This window comes from Colletotrichum aenigma, assembly GCF_013390185.1.
Source record: "Colletotrichum aenigma strain Cg56 chromosome Unknown KSG_Cg56_contig05, whole genome shotgun sequence".
Lineage (NCBI taxonomy): Eukaryota > Fungi > Ascomycota > Sordariomycetes > Glomerellales > Glomerellaceae > Colletotrichum > Colletotrichum aenigma.
The window spans coordinates 4945639-4972421 of NW_023500911.1; the positions used below are offsets into that span (position 1 = coordinate 4945639).

Below are 26783 nucleotides of genomic sequence, written 5' to 3' on the forward strand. Positions count from 1 at the left end.
ACGACGACGCAAAGATCTATACCATGATGAGACGATCGAATCTCATGCCGTGTCCAAAAAGCAAGCAACATGGTAAGGTAACATGGCAGGTCGCAGAAAGAATTACTGTTAGGGCTGTGGCCTTTGCAGCCATGTCACTAGCCTATGCTAAGCATGTTTCTGCGATAACATCCTCCTCATATCATAGAGCTCCAGTATATCTCTTTCACACTGTTCGTCTTACAGCTCGCAACTATTGTTCCATTGCTGTCTTCTTTCAATCTTGTCCGACAGAAACCCTTGGTCTGACCACTCGCAGTGGCTTTCTGTCCCAGTCACACACAACGGTTCACCCGGCATGTTGAATCTGACAAGATCTATCAGATAACCATATTAGCCCGAAGCTGTGTATCCTTGTCACATAGATCCTGCACACCATCATCAGCTGCGGCCCGGTCTTCTGCTCGGCATAGGTGCTTCTAGGCCCGATACCGCTCCAACCCGGACATGTCCGTCATCTGATCGCGGTACAAACAGACCTCGGTACTAATAGGTACTCCTCATTGAAAGATCCGGCGAACAAAAAACGAACGCAATGGAAGTCGAATGCGGACAGTGGAGTGAGCATGAGCAGCCGTTGTGGCCCAGGGGGGAAGAGCCAGACAGGCTGGTAAGTTGACGCCGGCATGTTCCACAGGAGCACCTATGACAGAAAGCGAGAGAGATTGCTAACACACAACTTCAGCACTCAGGAAGCTCGTATTTTTCGAGCACAAGCTTGCCAGAGCATGTCGGCAACCCGGCGTCGCAAGGAGCAGAGCACTTTCCTTCGTTGTTCCCCATGACAGCAAATGGAATGGCTCAGTCTCCTCGCAACGGAGTCACGACGCCAGTAATGCATCGTTTCGGCGGTTTGAACATGCTCGGATCTGGCGTCAACATGGATCCGCCACCTATGACTGCACAGTACTCTTGGGCGCAGGATGTTGATGGCATGTTCACTCCTTCGCACCACATCAATGCCCCCAATGTTTTTCAGTCCCCTATGTACATCCCTCTGCAGCATTGTGATTCTGCGCCCTCGGAGAAGCAGACTCTACAGCCGCATACGAACACGTCTACGAGATTCCAGGGCAGTGATACACGCATCCAGTTTTCGGGTTTTGGGCATTCAGCCGTCCAGTACTCTGCAGACATCCATCCAAATGGGGCATATTCGTACCGCTCGCCGCCAGAAAGCGAGACAAGCTCACAATCTTCACAAGGATCTCCTCCTGAATCTTTTAGCTACCCTTCACATGGAGATTCCATTCCCGGCGAAGCATCGAAATCGCCGTTGCTTGAACAAGAGCTCCCAGGAGACACACAATCTACGATCCCTGTTGACCCGGAGCTTGGTCGGCCTTCGTCTTACTTTGCGTCAAAGATGGCACATCAACCCAGGCTGAAAGCTCACATCCCAGCAAGTGTTGACTCCCAGTTGATGCCTCCCCCTTCAGCTGTTCCTGCGAAGAGACATTTGGTGGACCTGGAGGCGGAGGAAGGGCTCGGCAAGGTTCCCTGTCGGGGCGGCCCCTTGACGCAGAAAAAGCGAATGGATGCGGCATCGACGAGGAAGTTGGGGGCATGTATTCGTTGCAGGATGCAGCATTTGACGGTATGTTTTGGTCGAAGGTTACAAGTTGTCCAGCAGAAGCTAACCCATTCATCCATAGTGTGAACCTAACCCGGAGCATCCTGAGGGTCCCTGTCTCACCTGTACAAAGCTCAACAGAAAGTCGCCCAAAGTCGTCCACAGGAATCTCTGCTGTCGGGCCAAAATGGGCGAGATCCAACTTTCCTTGCCATGCAATCTAGGCATCACAGAACGAAAGTTTCAGAGCCTCGCAGAGCACGACCTCACTGATGATGAGTGGATGTCCAACAAGGTTGAAACGGTTCAGCTTATGACTAGAGGATTGTGTCGACATCCCCTCAACATTCGAGTGCGACTTTTCTCCCAAGAGAGATACGACAGACTCAACTATTCGATCAGGACTAGATCGGGAGATAAAGAGCACATGCATCTCCCGCCGTACGCCTTGGCCAATGTAAGGGATACGAGGCGCTCCTTTCAAGTATACTTGGACGAAAACTTCATTACTAGCTTGAAGGAGCAGATCGACAAGGAAGGCACTCATCCGATTATCAGGGAACACTATTTGGAGGCTCTGATGCATTATGACAAGCTTTGTGACGACTTCGATGAGGACAACAAGGAAAGACAAATTCTCAAAGACTTTTTCAAGCTCAGAATGGCACTCCGTAAGTGTTTTGAACAACAAAATCTCTTCATCGAGATGAGAACGACTCCAAGCTGACTTTCAAATGGCAGATCACTGCATGAGTCCTTCTTGGGTGTATGATGAGTCTACTGGAAGCCACAAATGCCTCGGGGTCTACAGAGTCAAGGACGAGAAGCATCCTCTTCTTCACCGAATCCCAACGCCTCGAATGATTGTGGCTCAGCTTTACGCGATTGTTTGTACGAAATTTGTCGACACACTTACCGAGAAAGTGCTCCATAATCTTGAGCAGCTCTACAGCAGAGCGAAGTTCCAGCCGTTCTTCACAGTCTATGTGGTTACCTTTCTACTTCTCCATGAAGTCTCATTGACTGTTGGCCACTGGAAAGATGGAAGGGAGGTTTTCACCGGCATCATAGTAAGTTGATTTCCATTTGTTCGTGAGCAGTCTTTCATCCTGACATTCACTCACAGAAAGAGCCAATGCTACCTCAAACAACAGACCCTTTTGTCACCAAAATGTGTCACAACGCAGAGATTTTGTTATTGCATTGGCACTACTACAGAAGGAAACCCAATGCTTCGGTTGCAGGCGACAACTTCTATGGCGACGATATGAACAAAGGCTTTCTGTCGGACGTCTCTGGAAGTCAGAAGTTTCTTGTCAAAAAGACTTGGGTTGACCTGAAGCAGAAGTTTACAAACGAACCTTTTGATGAAAATGGTACTCTAAAATGGTCCAAGTTTGTCACAAATCTTCGCTAACATATCTATCAGATTTCCAAGGCTCGGGTGGACTTGAACTTGACTTTCATCCCCTTTACTGGGCTTCGCAGATGTTTGTTGAAAACTGGGTACCCTTCCAACGCGTCTCGGCCCGTCGCCAAGGTGCGTCCATGACCTCGCCGTGGACCCCAAGAACGCCACCAGAGATACCATTGCTGGAAGAGGATTGCCGCACCTGATCCAAGCTGACAGGAAGGAGCTCGTAGAGCTGAGTTTGAAATGTCATGCTATCCACGAATTGACGAACTCATGTGGGGGATGAGGGGAAACATTGAGTGGTTGATGTACCTATGGCGTTGATTTAGTAGAGAGAAACGTGGTTTCCTCCGCATTACCGTACTTTGAAGACAGCTTTTAGGTTGAGAGTGTGTCTGGGTTGGCATTCTGTTTTGATCACCTTTATTAGGTCATTACGATTCAATCCTGTAGGCAACAATACATCGTTTTACTTTTTCGCTTTATATGGATATTTAAACTGTCACCTTCGAAAGGTTGCATGCTAGCTTTGTGAACTCCAAGAATTTCACCCGAATTCATCTCGATATAAGTCAATAGTTCTGCACATATTATACAAAAGATCCCTCGATTAAGCCTAAAGCAACTATCATCGTAAAGCCAGCAAAGCTCGTCATAGTACATGAAACTATCGCGCCTTCAGTGAGTGGCTTTTTTTGCTACTTTTCCCAGATGAGGACTTGTGCCTCTTTGCGTTATACTCTAAGTCGACTCTGTAGTTTGAGCCTCGGCCTGACGATGATGACGATGCAGATGAGCCATACGAAGTGCTGCTACCGGCAGACGACTTGTAAGAGACGCTGCTCTGTGATGAGGAGCCGGAAGTCGACGTTGAAAATGCTTCTGCGTCCTCTTTCACTGGAAGGAGTCCGTTGATCTTGGACAAAGCCGAGCCTCGACGATGAGAGCGGGTAGCGGAGCTGTACCCAAACTTGCGACTGGCGGTCCCCTTGCGAAGCTCGCTGAACGTCATGTCAGGGGTTGTTGCACGAGTTGGGACTGGGGTGAGCGGTTAGCTACTCGGCCGGCCGGCGGGAAAATGCGGAGGATTGCTTACGATAACGTGCACATTCAGCGCAACATCCGTGATCGCATGTCTTGGTCTCCTCCGTCGACATGCCGTTAGAGTCCTGCACTGGCTTCGGCATGGTACACCAGCCCTGTGTGTTGGGTCCCTGACCACACTGGCAACAAGTCCAAGTTCCACCCATGGCCTTATACTGACAGTTAAGGAGGGGGCAATCGGCATTGCTGGGCTGGGCGGTTGCATAACTCAGGTGGGTGCAGGGAGTCTCCACGCCGGTCTCGAGGTCGATGAGAGCCGAGGGGCAATAGTGCCAATTGATAGAGGTGTGGGAGCAAGGATGCCAGCGAGGATGACCGTGACACATTCTGGACTGCTTGGTTACTGAAAAAGAACGAGTTGGCCTGAGGGACGGGAGATCTTGAGTGAAGATATACAGCGACTAACAATGCTGAACAAGACAAGGCCACATCATGTCACTGCATGCCACCTGCTGCATCTTATATACTCTGCGTGATCTATTTTCAAGCATTTAGTGGTAAGGTCTTGTTTTCTCGAGCCAAGAGCACCCGAAATGATCACTATTCCACTTGTTCTGCCGGTGGACGCCTCACTTGGTTGCTTTTCCCACCACCTCTGACACGCATTTACTTCTCGCCAACCATCTCGAACATGGTCACGTTTTCGCATCGCATCTGTCATCATGGCTGCTTCACCGACAGTAAGGATTGTGCTACCCTGCAGTGGAGATGGCCAAAGTTTACTCCATCAGGACCCAATGTCTCGGAACTCGATATTGGTGGATATGGTGGTGTGAACAAGGTGTTGTACAGCTACCAAGCAGGCAGAAGCCTTGTATACATTGTCCAATAGGATTCCTACGCGACGTCGCTCAAAGACATCGAGGACACCGTAGACAAATCTGGGTGAAGTCCCCGACGGCTACCTGTAGCTGGGGTTACACCGATCCACAAGTATTGAATCACGGCGATCTCGTCAAGCCTTCCTCGGTCACACAGCTTACTCTCCTTTCGATGAGTGGGAATTACTCCACGAGTCAGCGATCAGTGGAAATCAATGCCGGTCTCCCGGTGCCTTGGGTAATGGAGATCTTACTCTCGATATGGTGAGCAAAGTGTCTCGTATTCACCTTGTTGGTGGGGTCTCACGATAATTGTGAGACCATGGGGCTGAGATGGAGCCCGGGGCCATGGTTTGCGAATCGGCTGGTATGGCATCTGAGTGGACAAAAGCAGCACTGCGCACGGGTGTTGGGGACGATGTGGCTGGATCGAGATGCAAGAGTGCAGGATCTGGAGGCTTATCAAAGGTTCCTTCCACTTGGATATCTGAGAAGCACCCGATCTCGCATTTGCAGTAGCTTCAGGCGTTTTGTGCGAGTACCGGCAATGACGGATCTCAGGCAGATCCGTAGATCACTCATCACTCGGCCGAACGTCAGGGTTATTCGTGAACATGAAAACGGGTTAGAAGAATAATACTTGGTTACTAGGTATGATTGCCACTGGAATCGTCTGATGATCGTCAACCTTGAGTAACCTCTCCATGAAGATGTCACTCCAGTAGGGCTTAAGATTTCGTTATCTCTCGAGAGCTGACAAAGTTCCCCATGCGCACTTAAGCCCCGTTCGACTCCATTGCGAAGGGAACTCCTTGAAATCAAACAATAAGTAGTTACATCATTACTTGAGCAGTAATAAACGACACAACATCCAATAGTTTCCATGCTCACTGAATCGATTACCTGATATCCTGGACTCTGAAGAATGCTTTCCTTTATCCGTCCAGGGCAGCCGTGCAAGTGTTGCAGCAGATGTGCTCGCAGCGATACTCATTTCCGTCAATGATCATGACGCAGCTGCAACGACCTCCGTCGTTCCAACCCTTGCCACACCAGCAGCAGTTCCAGCAGCGATTGCGCATCTCGTAGGGGCAGCTCTCGAGGGGGCACTTGGGCAGCGGCCGCTGGTCATATCCAGGAGGAGGAGGGTAAGGGATGTTTTGCTGGGTGACGTCTCTGCAAGTCTTGCGGTTCGATGAACTCTTCTTCGAGGCAGAGGGTGCTTTGGAGCAGTAGTTGGTTTGTGACTTGACGTGCTCGCACGGAAGCTTGTAGGAGGTGATGTTGCACATATTGTCTTGTTTCGGAGTTTTCGGTGTTTTTGAGAAGTTTATAAGATGAAGATTACGACTTTTAGAGAGACTTCGAGATCTCAGGGGTGCATAAGCAGTATTTAAAGGAGGTTTGATGAGTGCTCATGTAACGAGGGAAAGCTGATGACTTTCGGATCTACTGCTCTTTAACTTTGCGAAATACGAGGCATCTCATCTTGATCTTTATAGTCGATGCCTACACTGCGGATGTAGGACGGTTCGCCGATAATTTCTCCTCTATCCCGAGTTTTCGAATATTGAATGACGTGGAGGCGGCCACGATCTCAACTATTTCCCTGTCGATCAGTAACCCTCCATCTAGATGAGATCTATCCGAGAGCCCGTCGTGTTCCGTCGCCAAACTGGCGAGGACTGACTCGCAAGATGCATCCAAAAGAGCAAATAGTCTGAGGGTTATTGAAGAGAAAACGTGGCAGCCAGGTTTCTGATATTTGTCAGTGGCCACTAATAGCTTTTACGAATGACTCTGAAGTCCGGAACCGGGTCCGTCACCGGTGGAAGAATGTCAGTATATCGCAAATGATTCCAGGCAAGGCAAGCATGCGAACCATGTGTATGAAACATGCAACTGCAAGGAAATAATAATGATTGGTCTATCTTGCACAACAAAGTATGAAGGCTCCCAAGCCATCCCGAATTCCCTGTTCAGCCTCGCGCCAATGATGGACTGTTGATGACCGCCTACTGTTGTAGCCGGCTTTCGGAGGCGTCCCTTGTAGCGTCCCTTGTAGCTATTGATCCACGTCGAGAAAGCCCCGACCTTCACTGTGACTGGCCCCCTTGCGATCTTTGTACCACATACTTTCAGCTCTCGGAGTGCGGCTCGTATGTCTAGACTCCGCTAACCCTAAAAGGTAGGTCCACATCAGATACCGAGCACTTGGATATGACAGCCGGTGACTAGCATCAGTGGGCATGTGGCGCTGTCTAGACTCCGGGACCCAAACTTCTTCTGTCCTGCAAGCTCTTGTAATCTTGCAATTCTGACAGACTTGAGGTCCATCTTTGCTGGGCTTTTCGTGTATTCCTTCCTCGTCAGTTTGTCATTGCTTATGAACCGAAATGGCTTTGAAAGGCTCTAGATTTGTGCCGTGATTTTAGCCGAAGGCTGCTTTCATGTGGCGGAGTCCGGAGTGCAGTTCTGACAAACTCGGTGGTAACAGAAAGTGTCTGGACTTTTCTTCATCTTGTGCCGACACCATCGGAGAGAGTTGCTGCCGCGGCTGCATTGGCAGCATATCCAGTGCCCATTGAGTTCCTGAAGGCGGCAGTTACCGGAGCTGCAGTCAGGTGAGATGAGACATCCTCCCGTAGCGCACGGGTTGTCGAAGTCGATCGACTGAACTGGATCGTAGAAGACTCTCTCGCACGGAAGTCGAGTTCTGCCGTCAGAGTCCACGCCGGAATCCCGACAGAACTCGTAATGCACGACGTAATCGATCGGCCGAGCGCAGGGCTGGACATGATGATGGTGAAGGTAAGAGTAGGTACACATTGTTATGTCTTGCGACTTGCGCACTTGTGGCCTGATATCTACGTATCGATGTGTATGTTTCGAATCAATCGACTGGTTGAGTTGCTTTTGTGTTCGGTACTTTCAGACACCTCGCCCTTGATTAGGCAGTATCGAGCGATCAGCGGTCCGTACCGAATAACGAAGTTCGTGATCGGATGTCGAGGTGACACAAACTGGTGGGCCCACGACGAAATTGCTTAGAGCTATTTGATTGGGCTTCCTGGAATGATTATGGCGAACTCTCGGCGAACCAGGGTGAGCGGTTGCGATGAGGCCGGCGGCCGACTCAGACAATAAATAGATATTTTTGCCTGACCGAGTCAATGAGGACAAACGGCCTGCATATGCAAGGCAATAATCAGCCAGGGATTTTATGGTAATGAGAATGGAGTGCTGAAGCTCTCAAATCGAGATTGAGGGGTCAGAAGCGAGCGTTTGATCTGTGGGCTTCCGGGTTGAGTTGCTTGGTGAGGGTTTTCTTCATGTTTGTGAGTGGAGTATCACTGGTCTTATATGATCATGAGAGATGAACATCTTATCCATAGTGTCTTCGTTATGGGCCACCACCGCGTGCCTCCGGCCTCAAGGATGATACATACTAATCTCGCTCACTCGGCCATTCATGATGTCGTTCTAGGGTGCCAATCACCACATCTTGCTGGCAGTCGCCTTGCCATAGACATGAGATGGTATGATTCTGGTACCAGGCTTCAATAATTGGCCGCCATTGTCAAACCCGTGGGTCGCAATTCCTTCCTGTTCTTCCGGAGGATGGCAAAGCACGTGGCGTCCGCATGCTCACCGGCCCTGCACCCGCAGACCCTTTCAGAACATACCACCAGTGAGAGAAAAGAAACCCAGACAAGGGGGCGCATAAATGTAACAACACGCGAGCTTTGAGAGGCCATCTTCCAGACTCCCATATTGGAGCCACATGTGATGGTCGTGGCAACGAGCCACAGGTGCGAGAGTGGCTCTTCAGGATTGCGTGTTTATCCCAGCTACCACGAGCGTTACCCTCCATTGCAAAGCCTCCTGTTTCAAATACCGGGCTTACCATGGAATTCAACCAGTTTTCATGTGCCGATGGAATATTCCAAGGGCATTCTGGAATCTAGTTGGTGCGGAAGATGTTTGCTTCTGGCTTGAAGTTCGTGCGACGAAATGTACCCCAGAGTTGCCTTATCACACGACGTCGTTACTTGATATGTTATCACAGCTTATTCCCAGTGATGCTCGAGGTGTCAGTGTCAGTATGAGTCAGAATAAGATATTTGTGATGAGACTGACAGGACTTCATGTTGGGGATTGATTGCTGTATGAAGTTCATCGGTGATCACATCATCATCGTCTCGGAAATGGTACCCTTGCTCCCACAGCACGAAGCACTCGCACTCCGACCAAACCCGTCGTATGGAGACCGGAGCGGATAAGGAGAATCAGACTAATTTTCAGCTTTCAGGTCCTGATACTCTGACATCTTGACGTCTGTTTCCTTTCTTTGGTGTCTCAAACGTCGGAGGAAGTAAGACAGGCAGGTCACTTTGCCACTTCATAGCATCTCACGAACCCGGATAGATACTGACGGACTGCTCCGGATCATAACTCTGATTTCTTCTCTCTGGATTCACTGACTATGCAGAAGGCTGCCAGATCTAAGAAATCACACATCAAGGTCCCAAGACCAGTTTCGATATCTACGAAAAGTCAATGACGTGTGCAATACTACAACGGATCCCATGAGGTCTATAGAATAATCGAATCTTACATCAAGCAATGCCGGAACCATTCTTTTCAATCAATGGTTCAATGATACGGTCGACTTCGGCTTTGAGCCTCTCACCTGAGCAGGCCTGGCTTCTGCAGACGCAATACATAGTCATGAGGTTCTGCTGATGGTCAAGGCATTTCGGGCACATCCGACGGGCGTTTTCCTCGGTTCCGGTGGTAAGGTAGACTAATCACAGAGCCCCTCACTCCACCCCCGTGGCTGTTTAGAAAAGGTTGCACAACAGAAGATCAGCACATGCCAAGACCCTGGGCTTTCGAGTTAATGCAAGGGGACTGGGCTTTGAGGGATTTGGTCAGTCGGTGAGCCAACAGCTGCATGTATTAAACTTGATTGGCCCTTGAAAACGGGGTCAACTCCTCGGTGAGCACATATTTGAAGAGCCAACGCCGCTTTGGCGTTGTTTCCTCCCATTTCTTTTTCAATGATCTTGGTCTTGACTTCGCAGCTTTCAGATCGGTCGAAGAGGCTCTCAATATTTTGAACCGGCTGCGACCTCGAATATTCCCAGACATTCACCCGGAGCATATGACCACAAAGGGAACATTTGCCGGAGATATATCATACGACACCACACCCGCGTCCTGAGACTGGGATGCAGCTGTGGCTTCCCGTGGGTTGCACAAAGCTAGCCGAACGGATATTACGCTGCTTTCAGCTGGGCTTCCAGAATGCGCTGATTTTGAATCTTCAGCTATTGCCATAAAAGAGACAATATCGTGGGGGCTATGTCCATTGATGGCGTTGGAAGCTGAGCAATAGCTTAAGAATTATTCAGCGATTGAGAACTTACGGCCGTGTGATCAAAGGCAACTTAATCTTGCATGTCCATCACTTCCGAAGGAGGCTTGTGCCATGCAGATGCTTCGTGTCACGAGGGCGTTTGATGCTGAGTATGGGTATTTACGAGGGGTTACACCAGGGGCCTGGACCGACTCCTCGGGACAGAACTCTGTTCAATGCCGAAGACCACCGGAAGGTGAGGCTTTAAGAACGGATAGTATTGCAGCGACCCGCATACCGGGAGACATGAGCCGGTGCCGCTGGTCGTGTCGATTACGGGCACGTCTGACTGACGCACCATTGGATCAGGCCTGAGTGGAGGGCGACAGAAGTTCTGGAGTACGCCTCAAGAGATGGAAATTACACATCACAATTTATGGAGATCCTTGAAGTAAGCTTCGCCTTTCAGGTGAATCTATTAAAAGCTTGTCGGCCTAGCCACAAGACGACAAGAAACAGATAATGGTAATGAAAGGGTCGGATTGAACGATAGCAAAGACAAGAGGGGCTAAGTTATCGGATCAAAGAATCAAACGGAATAACCTGGACCTCAAGCCCGCGCAGCTGACATTTCGTAATTAAACATTTGTCGCTGAAAAGCGTCGAATTTCCTATGACGAAATTCTGCTAGGACTTCTGAGCCGGGGTTCGATGTTCAGCAGAGCGTCAGTTGGCCATACTTCGAAGTTCCTAGACTTGTTGGTGAATCATCTGCATTTTCCCGCCTCTTGGCATTCACCGTGTCTTGCAAGAGAAGCAGTGACCCTTTGCATTCGAATGAAGGCCTGACTGTCTGCTCTATATACGCAACTAAAATGCGTGTTTCGAACACATCCTGTCACAAAGGACGGAAACAAGCAGGATCAAATGATGATGCCTCTAAGCTCTGCATCATCTTTGCAACGGCCCGTCCCTTGTGCAAGGAAGAAGCAGCAATCCATCAAAATGCAAGCTTCAAGTTTCACCTCGTGATACCCTAACAAGCAGTGTATCATTGCTTAGTGCTTCATCTCGATTCCACACCAGAAAGTAACATCAGCTTATTTCAGGGTCTCAGACCTCCCGCATTCTTTGGACATTCTTCTGGTTATTTGGGTAGGTAGGAGCCACTGCGCATAAGAATGCTAGCTGTTTCAACGACTAAGATTGCTGAATGTCTCAATTGCTTGGCAGCCAGGAAAACAAAAACACCATACGTTTAGCCTCCAGACTTCCTCCGTCAAAAATTGGAACTTTAGGAGAGAAAAGAGCTATATTTTATGGATGACGCCACTCCGTTCCTAGCATAAAACATCACACCTTTGACTCGAAATCTCGCAAGCCATATTATTCAAGTAAATTCAGCATGGTTCGTGAGTCGCCGAGTGGCGCAATCATGTGTATTTCTTTACGTTCTCTCCCCACGAGGGAAAAGCCTTGAAAGTTACCGCATTCCCATCGTGAGCGAGTCCAAGGGACTGACGGTGTTTTGAGTGGGTTCTGCCAACTCTTTTGAGCAAGTTCTCTAGACCACCTGCGCGACAGCCAGTCTGCCTCTCAAGCGTCGTCATGCTATCACTACGGCAGATCTGGGTCATCACCACTGATGTTTCCCGCTCGCTCTTTGGCGATCCCCTACTAAGAGACGTATCACGAGGTCACACAAAGTTCAACTTGTTTAACAATGTCACCACTGCGGATGACTACCCTGGATACCCTGACTTTAGTCCCACTGGCAGCAATATTGACCATTTCAGATGTCAGTATCCCAGTATGAAAGGCTGGCATTACTGTGGTGGGTCGGAAGATCAATCATGCTGGCTTCGGAATCCTGAGACTGGGGAGCAGTTCAACATCACCACTGACTACGAAGACTGGATGCCTTATGGCATTGATCGCTACTTTACTCTAGATGTCGCAGATGGTTGGGTCAATGTCGATGGACTGAACTTCACCGAAGCAAAATTGTTCAACAACACCTTTCCCGGCCCTTTGATAGAGGCCTGCTGGGGTGACCGAGTCCACGTCAACGTCACAAATTCTCTGGGGTTGAATGGAACGAGCATTCACTGGCATGGAATCCGGCAAAAGGACACGATGCACATGGATGGTGTCAACGGCATTACTCAGTGTCCCATAGCCCCAGAAGACTACTTCGTCTATATCTGGAACGCTACACAATATGGGAGCTCTTGGTACCACAGTCACTACAGTGTCCAGTACGCCGACGGGCTTCAGGCTCCGATTGTAAGAGCGTCTCACCCGGAAGACGGATGTTTTACTGACTTGATCTAGACCGTCCATGGCCCTACAGTAGCTCCGTATGATGAGGCAATTGAGCCACTCATCGTTACTGACTGGTGTAAGTCAAGACGTAACAGCACTGTTTCCGACTGGTGTAGCTCACCCGTATGAATCAGTGCACAACGGTGCCTTCAATGCGCTTTACCAAGATGCCATCTTTCCTGACATTCTCCTTGGAAGCGTCGGGCACACTGTTGGTAACATCACTCGATACAACAGCAGTATGGAGGCGCTTCTGCCCGTCCCGGCACCTTATGAAATTCACTTCGATAACATTGAGCCGAATCCTCTCACAAGAGCCAAGCGTTATCTTCTACGATTGATCAACACATCCTGGCAAACGACATTTGTCTTCTCTATTGACAATCATCTCTTGACCATTGTCGAGGCGGATTTTGTTCCCGTCACCCCGTTCAATGTGTCGTCCCTGCTGGTTTCAATTGGGCAACGTTACAACATTATCGTTGAGGCCAGTCCTCTTTTCAACAGCAGCAACCCAGCGCAAAACCCTCTGCCAGAGGACTGCAACTTCTGGATTCGCACTTGGGTCGCAGGAGACGGCGTGGCATGTGGCAGGATCGGGACTACTACGGTGTACTCACAAACAGGAATCCTCCGATACAACACAGAGAGCAAGACAAACCCTTCCAGTCTGCCTTGGACCTTCAATCAAAATTGTTCTGACACGGAAGCAAACTCCAGGCTGGATCCAGTCGTGCCATGGGCGGTAGGGTTACCGCAGAACAATAAGACCAACGACAACTTCAACGTGTCTCTTCTTCACGGGGAAGGTCCGTACGGAACGTCTTTCATCTCACTGGACCGCGCGGGGAGCGACAAGCAGAATCCATTCCAGACGGACTATGGTAACCCAACGTTTCTGAACCTGGCCAACGTGCGGGAGAAGTGGCCTGTCGGATGGGTCGTGGTTCCAGAGAATTACACTGAGAAGGACTGGGTGAGTCTATAGTAGAATGATGTATGTGTCTTTTCTGACTAAGTGCCGGCATAGGTTCACCTGGTAATGTTCGGCGCAAACGACTCGTCACAGGGGACCTTTGGGCCTCATCCAGTAAGTCAAACCTTTCAAGAGACCGCCTATCTTTCCTGTGCTAGCGTGACTGCTTTTCCTGCGATTTCATACTCTACCTTACTGTCGTCATCGTCATCGTCGCTACTATCGTCGTCTTCGATAAGAGTCATTAAGTGTACAGGAAAAGCAATCACTCTAGCACAGAAAATTAGGCGACACATTGTTTTATTACCCAGTGCCTCGAAGCTGACACTATCTAGATCCATCTACACGGCCATGACTTTGCCATTCTCCGCGAAGTGGACGACGAGCTTTGGGACCCTGCAACATACGACCCCACCAAGAACAACCTGAACAACCCTCCTCGCCGTGACGTTGTTCTCCTCCCATCTCAGGGCTACGTCGTCATCGGCTTCAAGACAGACAACCCCGGCGTCTGGCTGATTCACTGCCACATTGCCTTCCACGCCGCGGGCGGGCTTTCGATGCAGATTATGGAAAGGCAGAGCGCAGCTAACGAGTTCTGGCCGCCTGGCAACTCGGCAGATCTGGATGAGGCGTATCGAGTGTGCGAGAATTGGAACAGTTGGGCTCACAATTGCAGAAATCTTTGGCCGGGAGAGGTGCCCAGGAAGGATAAGGATGGAAATCCGACGAACCAGACTCATTGGCCGGCTTGCGAGGATGCGGTTATGCTGCAGAACGATTCAGGGGTGTAAGCACCGACCGATTGGAAATTTTAATGATTATAAGTGCAATAAGATGATGAATTTTAAGCGCGACATGGCACATTTGAAAGCTGCACCGCAACGAATGCTGTCCTGCGAAGGGTTCCGCGTCTGGTCCGGCTTTGCGCCCCACCTCTGCGAGTTTTGCGCCCGCTGCCCCGGTCCGAGGGCCGGTGATCTGCATATTCACTTTTCGGGGCTCTATTGAAGGACGCGGGGAATAAAAGGCCAAGCGCCAAGATTGAGAAATCCGCCCTTTCCCTCTCCTATTGCCGGAATTTGGCGGCATCGAAGGATCCGTCCCAACGCTGATGCCTTGCGCCCGTCAGCACTTAGAACCTGCCACCAGCCGAATATCCTACTCTTCCCACCCATGAGGCCAGCGACTTTCGAGGCAATTGGCCCACAGCCAAGACTGGATCCAATGTGCGAGATCAAATTCTCTCAGCTGAGCCTCCTCCAAACAATTCTCACGTTGCTGCGCTGGCATCCCTCAACCCCTGTGAGGCCCTTGTCAACACGACCCAGAGCGGCGGTACGAGAGAAAGGGGCTTATCAACGGCCAATACGGAAATGGCGCCGCACACCCGGTGTAAGCATTGGCGACCAGCCCGTCAGACGCCGGGCGCGTTCGCGTGGCTTCTTGCGCGGAACGTTACAGGGTTCATTGTCTCCGTGACTGGGTCGGCTCATGTTAGTGCTGAGCTATACGCAAAACCTCATAAGGGAAGGGTGATCTTTCGGGAAGAATCATGTATACGACCTGCCCTTTTGAATGAGTTAAAATGAATCTTATGCGTGCTTGAGCACCGGCGACAGATGGATGCGTTGTTCGACCTCGCTGCGGAGTACTATGAGTGGCTGCTGGCACAAGTTACGATGCGTCTCCGGAAAGATATAATCGCAACCACTCCGTCTAGATATTTTCATCGGTTCTTGCCCCGGATCCAACTTCACTCGATCAAACCAACCGGTGCAATGGCAACGACTAGACACTTCACGACGTCACCGAGATCATTCCACAGATTTTCCGATCTCCCCGCCGAACTGCGTCTCAAAATATGGGAGGACGCATCAGCAGGACCCTCAATGCACGTCTTCGACGTCTGCTTCCCATCCTGGCGCGGCGCGGAACGCAGCAAACGCGCCTTCCAAGATGCCGACGGCCACATGTCGGAAGCGAATCAGGCGCGCTGGAGCAAATACAGCCAGTGCGTCTTCCTCGATGCCTTAGAGGCTGGACCAGCAGAGCTGGCGCGCTCCACGCGCGTCGCGAGACATGCGCACGACCCGAGCGTGTATAAGCAACGGCGCGCGCAGCAGTTTACGTCCGCCGAAGCCTTAGGAGCGACTGCGAAGCCGGGGAAGGACGTCAATACAGTATGTCTGCCTGGACGAAACGAGAAGATCGTGTACGACAATGAGGAGGACGTGCTTTTCCTGAGGTTCAGAGACGGGGGCGCGGTGACTGAGCTATCGCAGGGAGTGCTGTTTGGGGAGTATGATGCCTTTGGGGCGAACAGTCTGAGCGAAGTGCTCGAGGGGCCGTGGAGCGCGGAGATGGCGGCGACGTTGCACGGCGGGAGGAAGATTGCGCTGGACGTTGCTGAGACGTGGACGAAGGAGACTGTTGGGGCGGTCTTGTTGGAGGAGGTTGCGTATCTGGGGTGCTGTTTGCAGCAGGGGCTGCGGGTGTTATATCTGGTTGATCATTGTCCTGGACGGTGTTCACGGTGCGGAAGGAAGGAAATGGCCGCGGACAAGTTGCAGGAGAGAGGTGAGCTGTACCGGCAGCTGCATTACGACGAGACCCAAGGCCGGGAACCGGATGTGGTGAGGGGAGTTGGCAAGACGTATCGCGAGGTTTTTGATTTTGAGGGGATGGGGTGGACGGACAAACACCCGAGTTTCGTTTTCGCGAGAGCCATGGACGAGACCATTCGGAGCCAGCAGGCTGACGCGGATGCGAGGAAATTTCAGGGGGTGAGGGTTTTGGTGGTTGAAGACGAAGCCGTGGATGGGCTGGATACGACAACGTTGATGGACTGTAATCCGGAGGGCGCTCCGGAACAGAAGATGGACATGGTTTGGGAGATGAGCCTGCGATGGTCGTGCTGAAACCAATCAGAGTGGATTGGATACAGACACGGTCTCTGAGAGGGTGTAAGCTTACCCGAGCCCGGATGTTTGGCGCTGACGTGTGTTGACGAAGAGCGAGCGATGGGTAAGAGGATGATGGTCTGGGGTTGGCTGGAACACCTTGTATTACTATTGCCTCGAATGGAGACGGATAACAACGTGGCCACCGTAAACAACGACAAAACGTGCTGCCCTCCAGCTTTTCGACTGGGAATACCCTTTGACGCCGTACTATGCATATACCACAAGCTGAAACTACAATAATTACCCCACTAGAATCTGTCGGCACGTTAGCTCAGCCCGGGCATGGAACGGAGTTGACTGCAAAGACTTACCGTATCTCATAGGAACCCGCCCTCGTCATGTACCGCACCCACTTGACACTAGAATAGTTGCTCTTCTCAAATACCTTTAGATATCTAACCAGCAGCCCAGAACTTGTAAACATCAACAAGCTAAAGTTGAGGCTCAGAGGCGGCCGCGACCAGGCGCGCTGATTCGTCGTGCTCGACAATATGGCCTCAGCGCTCAGCACGAACTCGCTCTGACCGGTGAAACGACCAATCTTCCATACGATGTTGTTCTCGCTTGGCTCGTACTTGGCCTTGCCCTGGGTGCAGCGCTCCGTGATCTTAGCAGTGTTGAGCGGTGTCGGGATGCGGACAACGACGTTGGTGGCGAACAGCTTCGACCCAAAGTTGGCCTTGATGCCGATGCTGTACTCGACCTTGGTGCGCCCGACCTCGTTCACAATGGCGTGGACCTTGAAGGGCAGGTTGACGTTCTCGGTGGCACGGTAGCGCATGAGCTCGAACTCGCCGTCCGGGGGCACGAAAGAGATGATGCGGTCGCTGTCGAACTTGCCGAGCTTCACGCACTGGTGGAACTGGCAGTCCTCCAGGGTAACGCTGCCGGCAGCCGCCTTGGTCGCCTTTGTGCCCATTCTGTTCCCGCTCGGTAGACTCAGGAGGCCGTCGTTGTCGAGGAGGAGGCGGTCGTTGAGGCCGAACTTGCACTCGGGGGTGCCGGAGAGGTAGGCGCGCATGATGATCTGGCCGGTGACGTCGGCGCGGAGGACGGCGCCGGTGGCGGACATGAGGAGGTTCACGTCTTCGATCACGTCGACGAAGGCCTCGTTCTTCCTGTACTTCACATCGGCCTTGCGCCATGACAAGGCGCCAGTGGCCTGCATCGTAATCTTGGCCGAGTCTTCGGCGGCGCGTTCTGACTTGACACCTTCGGTGGTGATGTACATTTTGAGGGTATCGGTCTCGGTGTTTTGGGGGTAGCCAAAGTCAATAATCTCTGGCCCGGATCGTTAGAGAGAGAGTTTGTAAGCAGGACATGGGGGGAGCGTGTACCATCGAGCAGCTCATAGACAAGCACGAAGTTGTTCTTAACAGCCTCTTCATCAAACTTGCCAAAGTAGCCCCTGCCGAGGCCAATCAGGCGGTACAGAAACTCGAAGACGAGAGCGGCATTGGCATTGCTCTTGGTGATGGCGACCAGGTAGATGTTCTCGTGCTTGACATGGCTGAAGGTGGTGCTTCCGAGGGTGAGGATAGGAGACCGGACCTGGGCGTTCGAGATCACTTGAATCCGGAAGACGTCGGCCAGGCGGGGTCTGCAGTCGTTGCGGAAGGCGCGGAAGATGAGGTTCTCGCCCTTTTGGTTGAAGATGAGGATGCCGGACAGCATGTTGGGGGGTGTTATCGGCGCCCACGGACGGCGGCCAGCGATTCGGGACTCGGTGTCGGTGGGAGGATGGGTCTCGTCGAGCCGGGAGGAAGCTTATCGACGCGTAGAAGAAGCTTCGAAGTGCTTGTCGCGGGCAGACGTCGCAGGGCGCAGGGCGGGGTGGGAATTGGGTTGCGACGGGATCTCGGTCGGCTGTCAGGGGACGGAGACGGGAGCGGGAACGGGGAGCTTCATTTCGAGAGTTTCGGGCTTGGGCGCTGGCTGCGAAATTCTGCCGTCCATTGGAGGGTCCGGGCGGTGAAGCTAGGATGCCCCGTGCAGGCGGTGGAGCCTGCATTACGTGATCCACCTGCCAAATGAAGAATGGCACGTGCACGCAACGGTCGGTGGTGGGGCGGTGTTGTTATGTAAGCACAGTCTTCAAGACAGTGCGCTGGCAGAATTGGCACTCCTCTGTCCTCCTTCCCTTCGCCATCCCGTTGTCTGCTCCCCTCGACCACCAACATCGTTGGACGACATAACAATTCCAATCGCAATCCGATACGATACCATTACCTTCTAGAGCTACAGTTTAGAATACCACGCACGTTTCTCCTGCGTTCAGTCTCATTGCCTCTGAGATAACCAAAACAATACAGTGTCATCATCGACTGCCGCACCTGGTCAGCACAGCCAAGATGGCCTCGTCCGCCGGCTAAAGATCACTCCTGTACTCTGTACCTTGAACTGCTTTCGTCTCGCTACACCGTCTGTCTCGGTTCGATATTCAACCCGCACTTGTTCCTTCAGAGTTCGCGTCGGCGTTCCTCGTCAGTCGTGATCGTGACACTGTCGAGACGACATGAAGTCGTTTGGTCGCAACATCAAAATCCATCGTTTCCACAAACCTGGGAGTGCAAGATGCTGATCAAAGCTTGTCAGGCCAAAGCAATCACTATTGATTGCATTTCCTAATGATTTCATCAACTCAAGACAGAGCCGAGTACTACTGCACCACACACAGCCGCTGCCCGACCACCAAGAACCCCAATTTCCCCAACTCGCTTGCCATCCCCTGCAGTCCCTGGCGTGCGGCTCGGTTCCAGCAAGCAGGAGGACGAGAGACACATATCATCGTTGATGGTACCTGGAGCCAAGCATCTTTCGCTACGCCTTCCGATCACCCAGCTCGGTTGTTGCCACTGCTGCTGCTACGCCTGGCCGCCACGTCTTCCGAGGATGGACTCGCGACGCCTTCATCACGCAAGCTTCCGGTAATTGATTAATCGCGCCCGGCAAGCCTCTCCAACCAGCTTATCTCGGATGGTTCAGCCGGTATTCCAGCTCAAGAATCAGTCCAAATCCCACCCGGCCGGAAAGATTTGAAGCCTTTCCGACCCCTCATGGCACCCTCCTCAGCCGTCTCCACATCCGCCGCGCCCCCATGACCAGAACGCTCTTCCGTACACGGCTATCATGGAGCGTCGCCTCCGAAATAACTAAGACTGCGTTACATCCAACCCGAAGCCTGGCCACGCCTTGGTTGGCGGACTTTCCCCAAAAACGCCATCGAATATCACCATCAGCCATATTCAAGATGCGCCTTCGACGAACTTTACCTTGATGCCCAGCTTTCGCCCCCGGTCTTGACGTGCCATCGTCCTGGTTCAATCCATGGAACCGATTCCAGCTCCGGATGCCTCTTCCACAACCCCATGGGCACGATAGCACGATGGTTCCTTCGGCTTCGCCCGTGCCCTCAGCGCTTGTCTGAAAGGGGCAAACTGGACTCAAAATGCCGAGACCTCCCTCCGAGATCGTGGGGCAAAGGGCCTCCCTACCTCGCGGGCCCAGACTTCACTCATCCCGTCGATCCGAAAGCCTAAGTCGTGAACCCATCGGGAGCTGCCAGACTGCCATGGCTCAAGACATGATAAAAGGGCAGTCGCCCGGCTCCCTTCAAGATTTTCATCTATCAGCCACGGACAGCATCATCAGATCAGCCAACAACATCTTCTTGAACCTCATCACCAATGGCTGCTCGATCGCTCCTTGCCGCTGCCCTTTTGGGCAGCGTTGCCTTTGCCGTTCCCATCGAGGAGAGGCAATCTTGCGGAGCCGCCTGGTAAGACTGTCTAAAAGATTGCCATACGCGCAGACTAACACCCTGTAGGACTCAGTGCGGTGGCAACGGTTGGACGGGCGCGACTTGCTGTGCTTCTGGCAGCAGCTGTGTCGTTACCAACGAATGGTACAGCCAGTGCATTCCCGGTGCTGCCGCTCCGTCTGCCACTTCGACTACCCGCGCAAGCTCCACCACTGTCGCGAGCACATCTCGAGCCTCATCAACCACCGCCGGCGCGACGACCACCCGCGTTACTAGCTCTGGCACCACTCCCGTCCCTACCGGCGGCGCCACTTACACCGGTAACCCCTTCGCCGGCGTCGATCTCTACGCCAACTCGTACTACGCCTCCGAGATCTCGACCTTGGCTATCCCGTCTCTTACCCCGGCCCAGGCTACCGCGGCCGCAAAGGTTGCCAAGGTCCCTACCTTCATGTGGATGGACACTCGCGCCAAGGTTCCCTTGGTTGATTCCACTCTCGCCGACATCCGCAAGGCCAACCAGGCCGGCGCCAACTATGCGGGCCAGTTCGTCGTTTACGATCTCCCAGACCGTGACTGTGCCGCCGCCGCCTCCAACGGCGAGTACTCGATTGCTAACGGCGGCGTTGCCAAGTACAAGGAGTACATTGATGCCATCCGCACCATGATTCTCAAGTACTCCGACATTCGCATTCTTTTGGTTGTTGGTTCGTCATTCTATTATCTTGTTGCTATGTTGTGCTGTGTCTGACATACAATCCAGAGCCCGACTCCCTGGCCAACCTTGTCACCAACTTGAATGTTGCCAAGTGCTCTGGTGCCCAGGCTGCGTACCTTGAGTGCACCAACTACGCCGTTACTCAGCTCAACCTTCCAAACGTAGCCATGTATCTCGATGGTGGGCATGCCGGCTGGCTTGGCTGGCAAGCCAACCTTGGCCCTGCCGCCAACATGTATGCAAAGGTTTACAAGGATGCCGGGTCCCCCAAGGCTCTCCGTGGCATCGTTACCAACGTCGCTAACTGTCCGTATCTGCCTGTCATCTGATTTGAACTCTTTCTGACACGTTTCGCAGACAATGCCTGGAGTCTCAGCTCTCCTCCCTCTTACACTCAAGGTAGGCATCGCGCCCTAACTCAACGTTGTCAAATCTAACTTTGCTAGGCAACTCCAACTACGACGAGAAGCATTACGTTGAGGCACTTGCCCCTCTTCTTAGCGCCCAAGGGTGGAACGCCCAGTTCATTGTTGACCAAGGCCGCTCTGGCAAGCAACCCACTGGCCAAGAGGCGTGGGGTGATTGGTGCAATGCCGTCGGCACCGGCTTCGGGCTGCGCCCATCGACCAACACGGGTTCCTCGCTTGTTGACGCCTTCGTCTGGGTGAAGCCCGGTGGCGAGAGTGACGGTACCTCTGACACCAGTGCGGCTCGCTATGACTTTAACTGTGGAAAGAATGATGCCCTCAAGCCCGCTCCCGAGGCCGGCACGTGGTTCCAGGCCTACTTCGTGCAGCTTCTTACCAACGCCAATCCTGCCTTTTAAGAGGCTTGGTCTGGTTCCGATGCACCCTGTCATCTTGCAAAGCGGACCTTATTTGTCACTTCTTGTACATACTTAACACCATTTTGGCGAAGGATTGTATATACAGCCCAGAAAATATTGCTTGATCCTCATTGGAGCCCGACTCTGCTAACGTTTACTGCTTGTGGCATACTTTGAGGCACTACCTTTCTGTCAGCCAACCAAGTCTCTGTACTCTCCTATTGGCCAATAGTGTATGTCCTCAGAGTATCAACGGCGGGGGCTGGGGTTAACACATGAGTTGACTACAAACCCGTTTGACTAACCTTGCTACCTTTTCAACCTTTCAATGGCAACTCTGCCCAATGGTCGTTCTTCAATTCCGAACGACAGCCCATTTGTCACATCAACACCGAATCCGGCATCTTGAGATCACGTTTCGCAACCACTGTCGACGGATTCTGACTTTCATTATTACCCTAGGGACGTTGCTGGACGAAGAGCTGGCCCAAGTGTTCTTACTCTATTTACCTACCGTGTACTTTCTTACAGATTGGGCTATGAAACTTCCTCAACGTTATTCCTTTGACGGTTCCGACATGCGGTGGACCGATACTAAGGCCCCGTGGTCTGATTTTGACCAGCCCTCATTCTTGGACCCATTCCCTTTCGAGTTGAGCTGCGAGCAGGCTAATGTATCGTACGTACACAGCTAATTCCACGATGCAACTTTCAAACGACCGATCACATGCTGACACTCACAATAGAGACCTCGATATGCCTTCGATACCCTCTTGCGACCCGGTCCTTGACTCCTTCGGTTCTCCGTCGTCGGATCCGACCAAGGAAGAGAAGGCGATAAGATACTTTGTACACCGTGTAATCCAACACAGATGTCCCACCTGCCGACGGGAAACTATGACGGATGATAGCAGAGTCCTCTTTGCGTACACCCAGCGTATGATGTACCAAACCATCATGGCTGCCGCGTCCAAAGGTGACTGATGCTTCTTGGCGCACTTGAGTCACATCTAGTGGTTGTTATCGGTTTTCTAACGGTTGTCAAGATCCTGCGGTATCCCGTCTTCCAATCGTTGTCGATCCTCGTTGGAGTCCCAAAATCGCCTGTCCCTACCCTGACTGTAAAACCGAATCGTGTCCTTGCTGCGCTACCCAATCTTCCGCTTCGATATGTATTGCACCTGGGTCAGAAACCCATGTATGGTGCTGCAACGGAGGCCGTCTTTTCTTTATCTTCGCGCTGCTCTGCGGTCCGTATCCGCATCCTGGAGACAAATCCGCATCCATCTATCAAGATACCCAGGTGAAGGCCAGGTCATCTCGCGCTGGCCCGAAGACAAGAGTCAACACCGCACCCGGTGCTGGAACCGGCTATGGTGGCTCTGATAGTGACGCTCCATTCAAGGGATCCAATCAGAATTCGCTCAAGGACATTTCTCGAAGTCTTGATGTCCTCCCCGAGATGCTCACCGCGCTAGCAAAGGCCTGGCCTTCGACGTCTAGGAATAGGAGCGCCTTTGACAAGAAACCTCCGCGTCTTCTCGCCGCCATGACGCGTCGAAGCCCCCTTCTCATTAAAATAGCCGAGCTCATGCAAGACGACTGCATCGAAGAGATTATGCGTCGACCCAAGCTATACGATTCATTGTTCAACTTGCTCCTGGTCTGGAATCAACGTCACGTCTCACGCTCGCTTTTCGCTAGACCCCGGCCAGAACACCCTTTGGAACAGACGCTCCTGCGGATTGCATTCAGAAACACTGGTTTCTCGCTGCATTCCTGTCCAAGGATTCTCAACGCAAAGTACGAGGAAAAGCACAACGGGTCGCAGACACTCAATATGCTGCCGCCACTCGTCAGCTTGTTCCCTGGTCTAGCCGTCCCGGTTCGCTTTGCCTTAAAGCACCACAAGGATAGCGACGAGCACGCAAAGCAGGTTCGCGGTGTATATGATCGCATCTGCAAATTCGCCGAACAATATGAAGCTTCCCAGAAGACCCATCTCTCCGTTGACGGTGCCACCGCTGTAGGTAAAGATGATACGCCCATCACCAAGAGCTACAGTGCTGGAGAACAACGTGTAGAAGAGCTCAGGCGAAGCCTTTCTGATAGCCGTGTCGTTGAGGTTGATGAAAAGGCATGGCACCGAGAATACCACTTTGCCAATGACCTGAGGCGGACCGAGAAGCACACCTCTCCACCAGGTCGCATGAAGCGCCTCGTGTGGGAACTCTCAATCCTCCGAACGTCAATCCCCGAGGGCATCTTCGTCCGGCACCATAGCGACCGACTCGATGTCATGACTTTTTTGATTGTCGGACCTACCGGGACACCATACGAAAATGGGCTCTTCGACTTCGATCTCTTCTGCCCCATGAACTATCCCCAGAGCCCGCCACAGGTGTTCTTCAGGACTTCTCCGCCCGACCGGAAGTTCAACCCTAATCTTTACATCAACGGTCTTGGTGAGGTTTTCCTACATACTTTAGAAGGTCTATGCTAACCACCGTTGACGCAGTCTGCTTATCCCTTCTCGGCAGTTGGGAAGGACCCAGCTGGAACCCCGAGAACTCGACCCTCCTACAACTCCTCGTCTCCCTGCAAGCGATGGTCTTCACCGAGTCGCCGCTGTGGAACGAGCCAGGCTTGGAAAACACCCTGACGCCGCTGCATTCGCGGGTGTACAACGTCGAAGTCCGCGCCGACACGACGCGGTACGCGCTGGCCGAGTGGCTGACGAAGCTCAACGGCGGCGAGCTCGAGTCAAGCCCGTGGCGAGAGGTCGTCGCGGCGCACTTTGAGCTGCGGTGGGAGGAGATCTTGGAGGTTGTCGAGCGGTGGGAGGCGGACCAGCCTGGGGACGAGGTCCGTCTTCCGAATCAGCGGGAGAAAGGCCAGGAAGGCCTGAAGAGGGCTGCGTACACGACTCACTATGCTCCCGCGCGGTTTAAGGAGGGTATTCAGATGTTGGAAGAGGGGTGTAAACGGTGGAGTGAACGGCCGCGGGTTCGTCTGCCGGTCGTTGTTCCAGATCACCAGGGGAGCACATGAAGGTGACCTATTTTGTGCTAGTTTGGCACAGGAGGGGTTCAGATGTGGTTGTGTCATCGGAGATACTAGAGATCTGAAGGAAGAGGGATCAACCTGCAAGCCTTGGCTTAAGGCTGGACGGAGCTGTGAAGCCACAGCTGTTGTATCGAGTGTAAATCACAGACTTGAGAGATATCGCGACATGTAATACCGACTTGCACAAGATGGAGGGCCAGCTGGTGCTGGTACAAGAATGCTTTCTCCATACAGAATGAGTAGCAACATGATTCACACTTGAGTTCTAGATGACTTGCTTCATGGAGGTGACTAGCAGACCCTGCGGACGGCCATCCTTAAGGCGTAACGGTGTTGTTAACTTGAGGACATCGTCGCAATGAGGTCGATGGGAAATCTGTGATTATCCCTTCTCCCACAGAGTTTAAGGCGGGCGTTCAAAGACGCAAGTTGTTGCATCTCCTACGCCCGAGGCCTACCTCTAGTACGGCAATCAAGAATGATCCTCGCCAGCTTATTTATACCATGCTCGTATGAAGGATCATCCACAATGACTGACACGGGAAGCCAGCATTGACGTCTGCAGCAAGCACCTTGGCTGGGAGGCACAACGAAAGACGAGACGCTTTGGGTACGTGGATGATGGGTGCCGCGGAATGCTGAGCCGTTTGCCTTCCCGCGGCACCTATCGTCCCGGCATCCAAAGCGTCGAGCTCCCTCCTTACAATAGCACCCGATGAGTAATGGGCCACTTCATCGGACCGTTCGAAAAACCCTGCGAGACCGTGATGCAAAATCATTCTGGAAGCGAATTATCAACAGCCTTCGAGCCGCGGTTGACTTTCGCAGTGGCTCTTCCAGAAGATGATGATATTACTGGCGGGCGCCTCCAGTGCGCTCCTTTCCAGGCCAGGTGGCCAGGTTGAACTTTTGGACAAGTTGATGATGTCAACCCTCGTCCCGTCCCTTCGTCAGGCGGCGATCATCAATGCAGCCGCCCGTGAACAATTCGTTTCATGAGACGACGACAAAGCCCGGGACTTTGACCGTTCGTTTGCCTGCCCACAGGCAACGCACCCCAGAGGAGACGACAAACTTACTTGAGGCACTGGCCTGTCTTTTACTGTGGTCCTACCGCCCCCTCCACGGAAAAAAGAAATCTTGGCTACACTGCAGTTGGAGCTGGCACCGTTGAGGGTTCGTCAGTCTCCGCCGCCCCGGCGCTGCAGGGTGGCCAGTGCATCCGTTGACAAGCTGCAGCACGCAGACGGCAGTCGGCAGACGCTTGTCAGGGCCGCAGCTAACAAGCCGGCGGCCCAAGCGGAACTGACGGCGAGCTAAGAAGAAATTGTGCCCTGAGACAGGCCGGTTGAGTCGGGCTCGTTGCGGGCATGGATGCTGAATCAGTCTTGCAGCCCAGCAGTCGGCGCCTTTCTGACTTTGGCCGGAGTTCAGTTTTAGGCCTGACGTGCGCAAATTGTCTCGTTGATATCGTGTTCGGGGGCGATCGTCTGGCGGTCATTACTTTCCCCAGTACGGCTGACACATGTTTGCCAGGAGGTTGATTGAGGGAAAACTCAGACGGCGCCTGCGGGTAGCATTTGTCTTGGACTGGCAGATCGCCCCCACCAAAGAGCGACGCAGCGTTGCAAGCAAACAGCCAGGCCCCAGGGCTTGCGGTTGGAGCAGGTATCGCGGAGACTGTCCATCGATCTTGACGACACGCGACCCGAGAGACACGCCTCCAAGCCGATGAACACGAGAAAGTTGGCGCTTAGCGGCTGTCGCGGAACCAGACACACAGCTAAGTTTACGGTCATCCAGGATAGCCATCTGTATATCGGCGTGAAATGC

The 26783-nt window shown here is 52.5% G+C and overlaps 8 protein-coding genes across 8 annotated transcripts; 5 read left to right on the forward strand and 3 right to left on the reverse strand.

The window, feature by feature from the left end:
• Positions 1-574: 574 nt before the first annotated feature.
• Positions 575-3229, forward strand: CGCA056_v008964 (uncharacterized protein; the record flags this gene model as incomplete). Its single annotated transcript, XM_037324211.1, has 6 exons — positions 575-649; positions 725-1636; positions 1695-2283; positions 2354-2682; positions 2739-2988; positions 3042-3229. The coding sequence occupies 6 exons, from the start codon at positions 575-577 to the stop codon at positions 3227-3229; spliced, it is 2343 nt and encodes a 780-aa protein (XP_037177733.1).
• A 531-nt stretch (positions 3230-3760) lies between these two features.
• Positions 3761-4213, reverse strand: CGCA056_v008965 (uncharacterized protein; the record flags this gene model as incomplete). Its single annotated transcript, XM_037324212.1, has 3 exons — positions 3761-3767; positions 3830-4064; positions 4123-4213. The coding sequence occupies 3 exons, from the start codon at positions 4211-4213 to the stop codon at positions 3761-3763; spliced, it is 333 nt and encodes a 110-aa protein (XP_037177734.1).
• A 1673-nt stretch (positions 4214-5886) lies between these two features.
• On the reverse strand, positions 5887-6243 carry CGCA056_v008966 (uncharacterized protein; the record flags this gene model as incomplete). The annotated part of the gene is made up of 1 exon (XM_037324213.1): positions 5887-6243. One exon carries the CDS (start codon positions 6241-6243, stop codon positions 5887-5889), a length of 357 nt encoding a protein of 118 aa, XP_037178493.1.
• Positions 6244-11921: 5678 nt separating this feature from the next.
• CGCA056_v008967 (Laccase) lies at positions 11922-14408 on the forward strand (the record flags this gene model as incomplete). Its single annotated transcript, XM_037324214.1, has 5 exons — positions 11922-12599; positions 12648-12714; positions 12773-13614; positions 13669-13728; positions 13950-14408. The coding sequence occupies 5 exons, from the start codon at positions 11922-11924 to the stop codon at positions 14406-14408; spliced, it is 2106 nt and encodes a 701-aa protein (XP_037178494.1).
• A 2420-nt stretch (positions 14409-16828) lies between these two features.
• Positions 16829-18254, reverse strand: apm2 (AP-2 complex subunit mu; the record flags this gene model as incomplete). The annotated part of the gene is made up of 3 exons (XM_037324215.1): positions 16829-16835; positions 16892-17861; positions 17918-18254. The coding sequence occupies 3 exons, from the start codon at positions 18252-18254 to the stop codon at positions 16829-16831; spliced, it is 1314 nt and encodes a 437-aa protein (XP_037178539.1).
• Positions 18255-19207: 953 nt separating this feature from the next.
• Positions 19208-19619, forward strand: CGCA056_v008969 (uncharacterized protein; the record flags this gene model as incomplete). Its single annotated transcript, XM_037324216.1, has 2 exons — positions 19208-19507; positions 19566-19619. The coding sequence occupies 2 exons, from the start codon at positions 19208-19210 to the stop codon at positions 19617-19619; spliced, it is 354 nt and encodes a 117-aa protein (XP_037178540.1).
• A 647-nt stretch (positions 19620-20266) lies between these two features.
• On the forward strand, positions 20267-21884 carry cbh2-0 (Exoglucanase 2; the record flags this gene model as incomplete). Its single annotated transcript, XM_037324217.1, has 5 exons — positions 20267-20358; positions 20407-21047; positions 21104-21364; positions 21416-21457; positions 21505-21884. The coding sequence occupies 5 exons, from the start codon at positions 20267-20269 to the stop codon at positions 21882-21884; spliced, it is 1416 nt and encodes a 471-aa protein (XP_037177805.1).
• A 578-nt stretch (positions 21885-22462) lies between these two features.
• On the forward strand, positions 22463-24935 carry ubc-17 (putative ubiquitin-conjugating enzyme protein 17; the record flags this gene model as incomplete). Its single annotated transcript, XM_037324218.1, has 4 exons — positions 22463-22563; positions 22631-22733; positions 23188-24349; positions 24403-24935. 4 exons carry the CDS (start codon positions 22463-22465, stop codon positions 24933-24935), a joined length of 1899 nt encoding a protein of 632 aa, XP_037177804.1.
• Positions 24936-26783: the final 1848 nt, after the last annotated feature.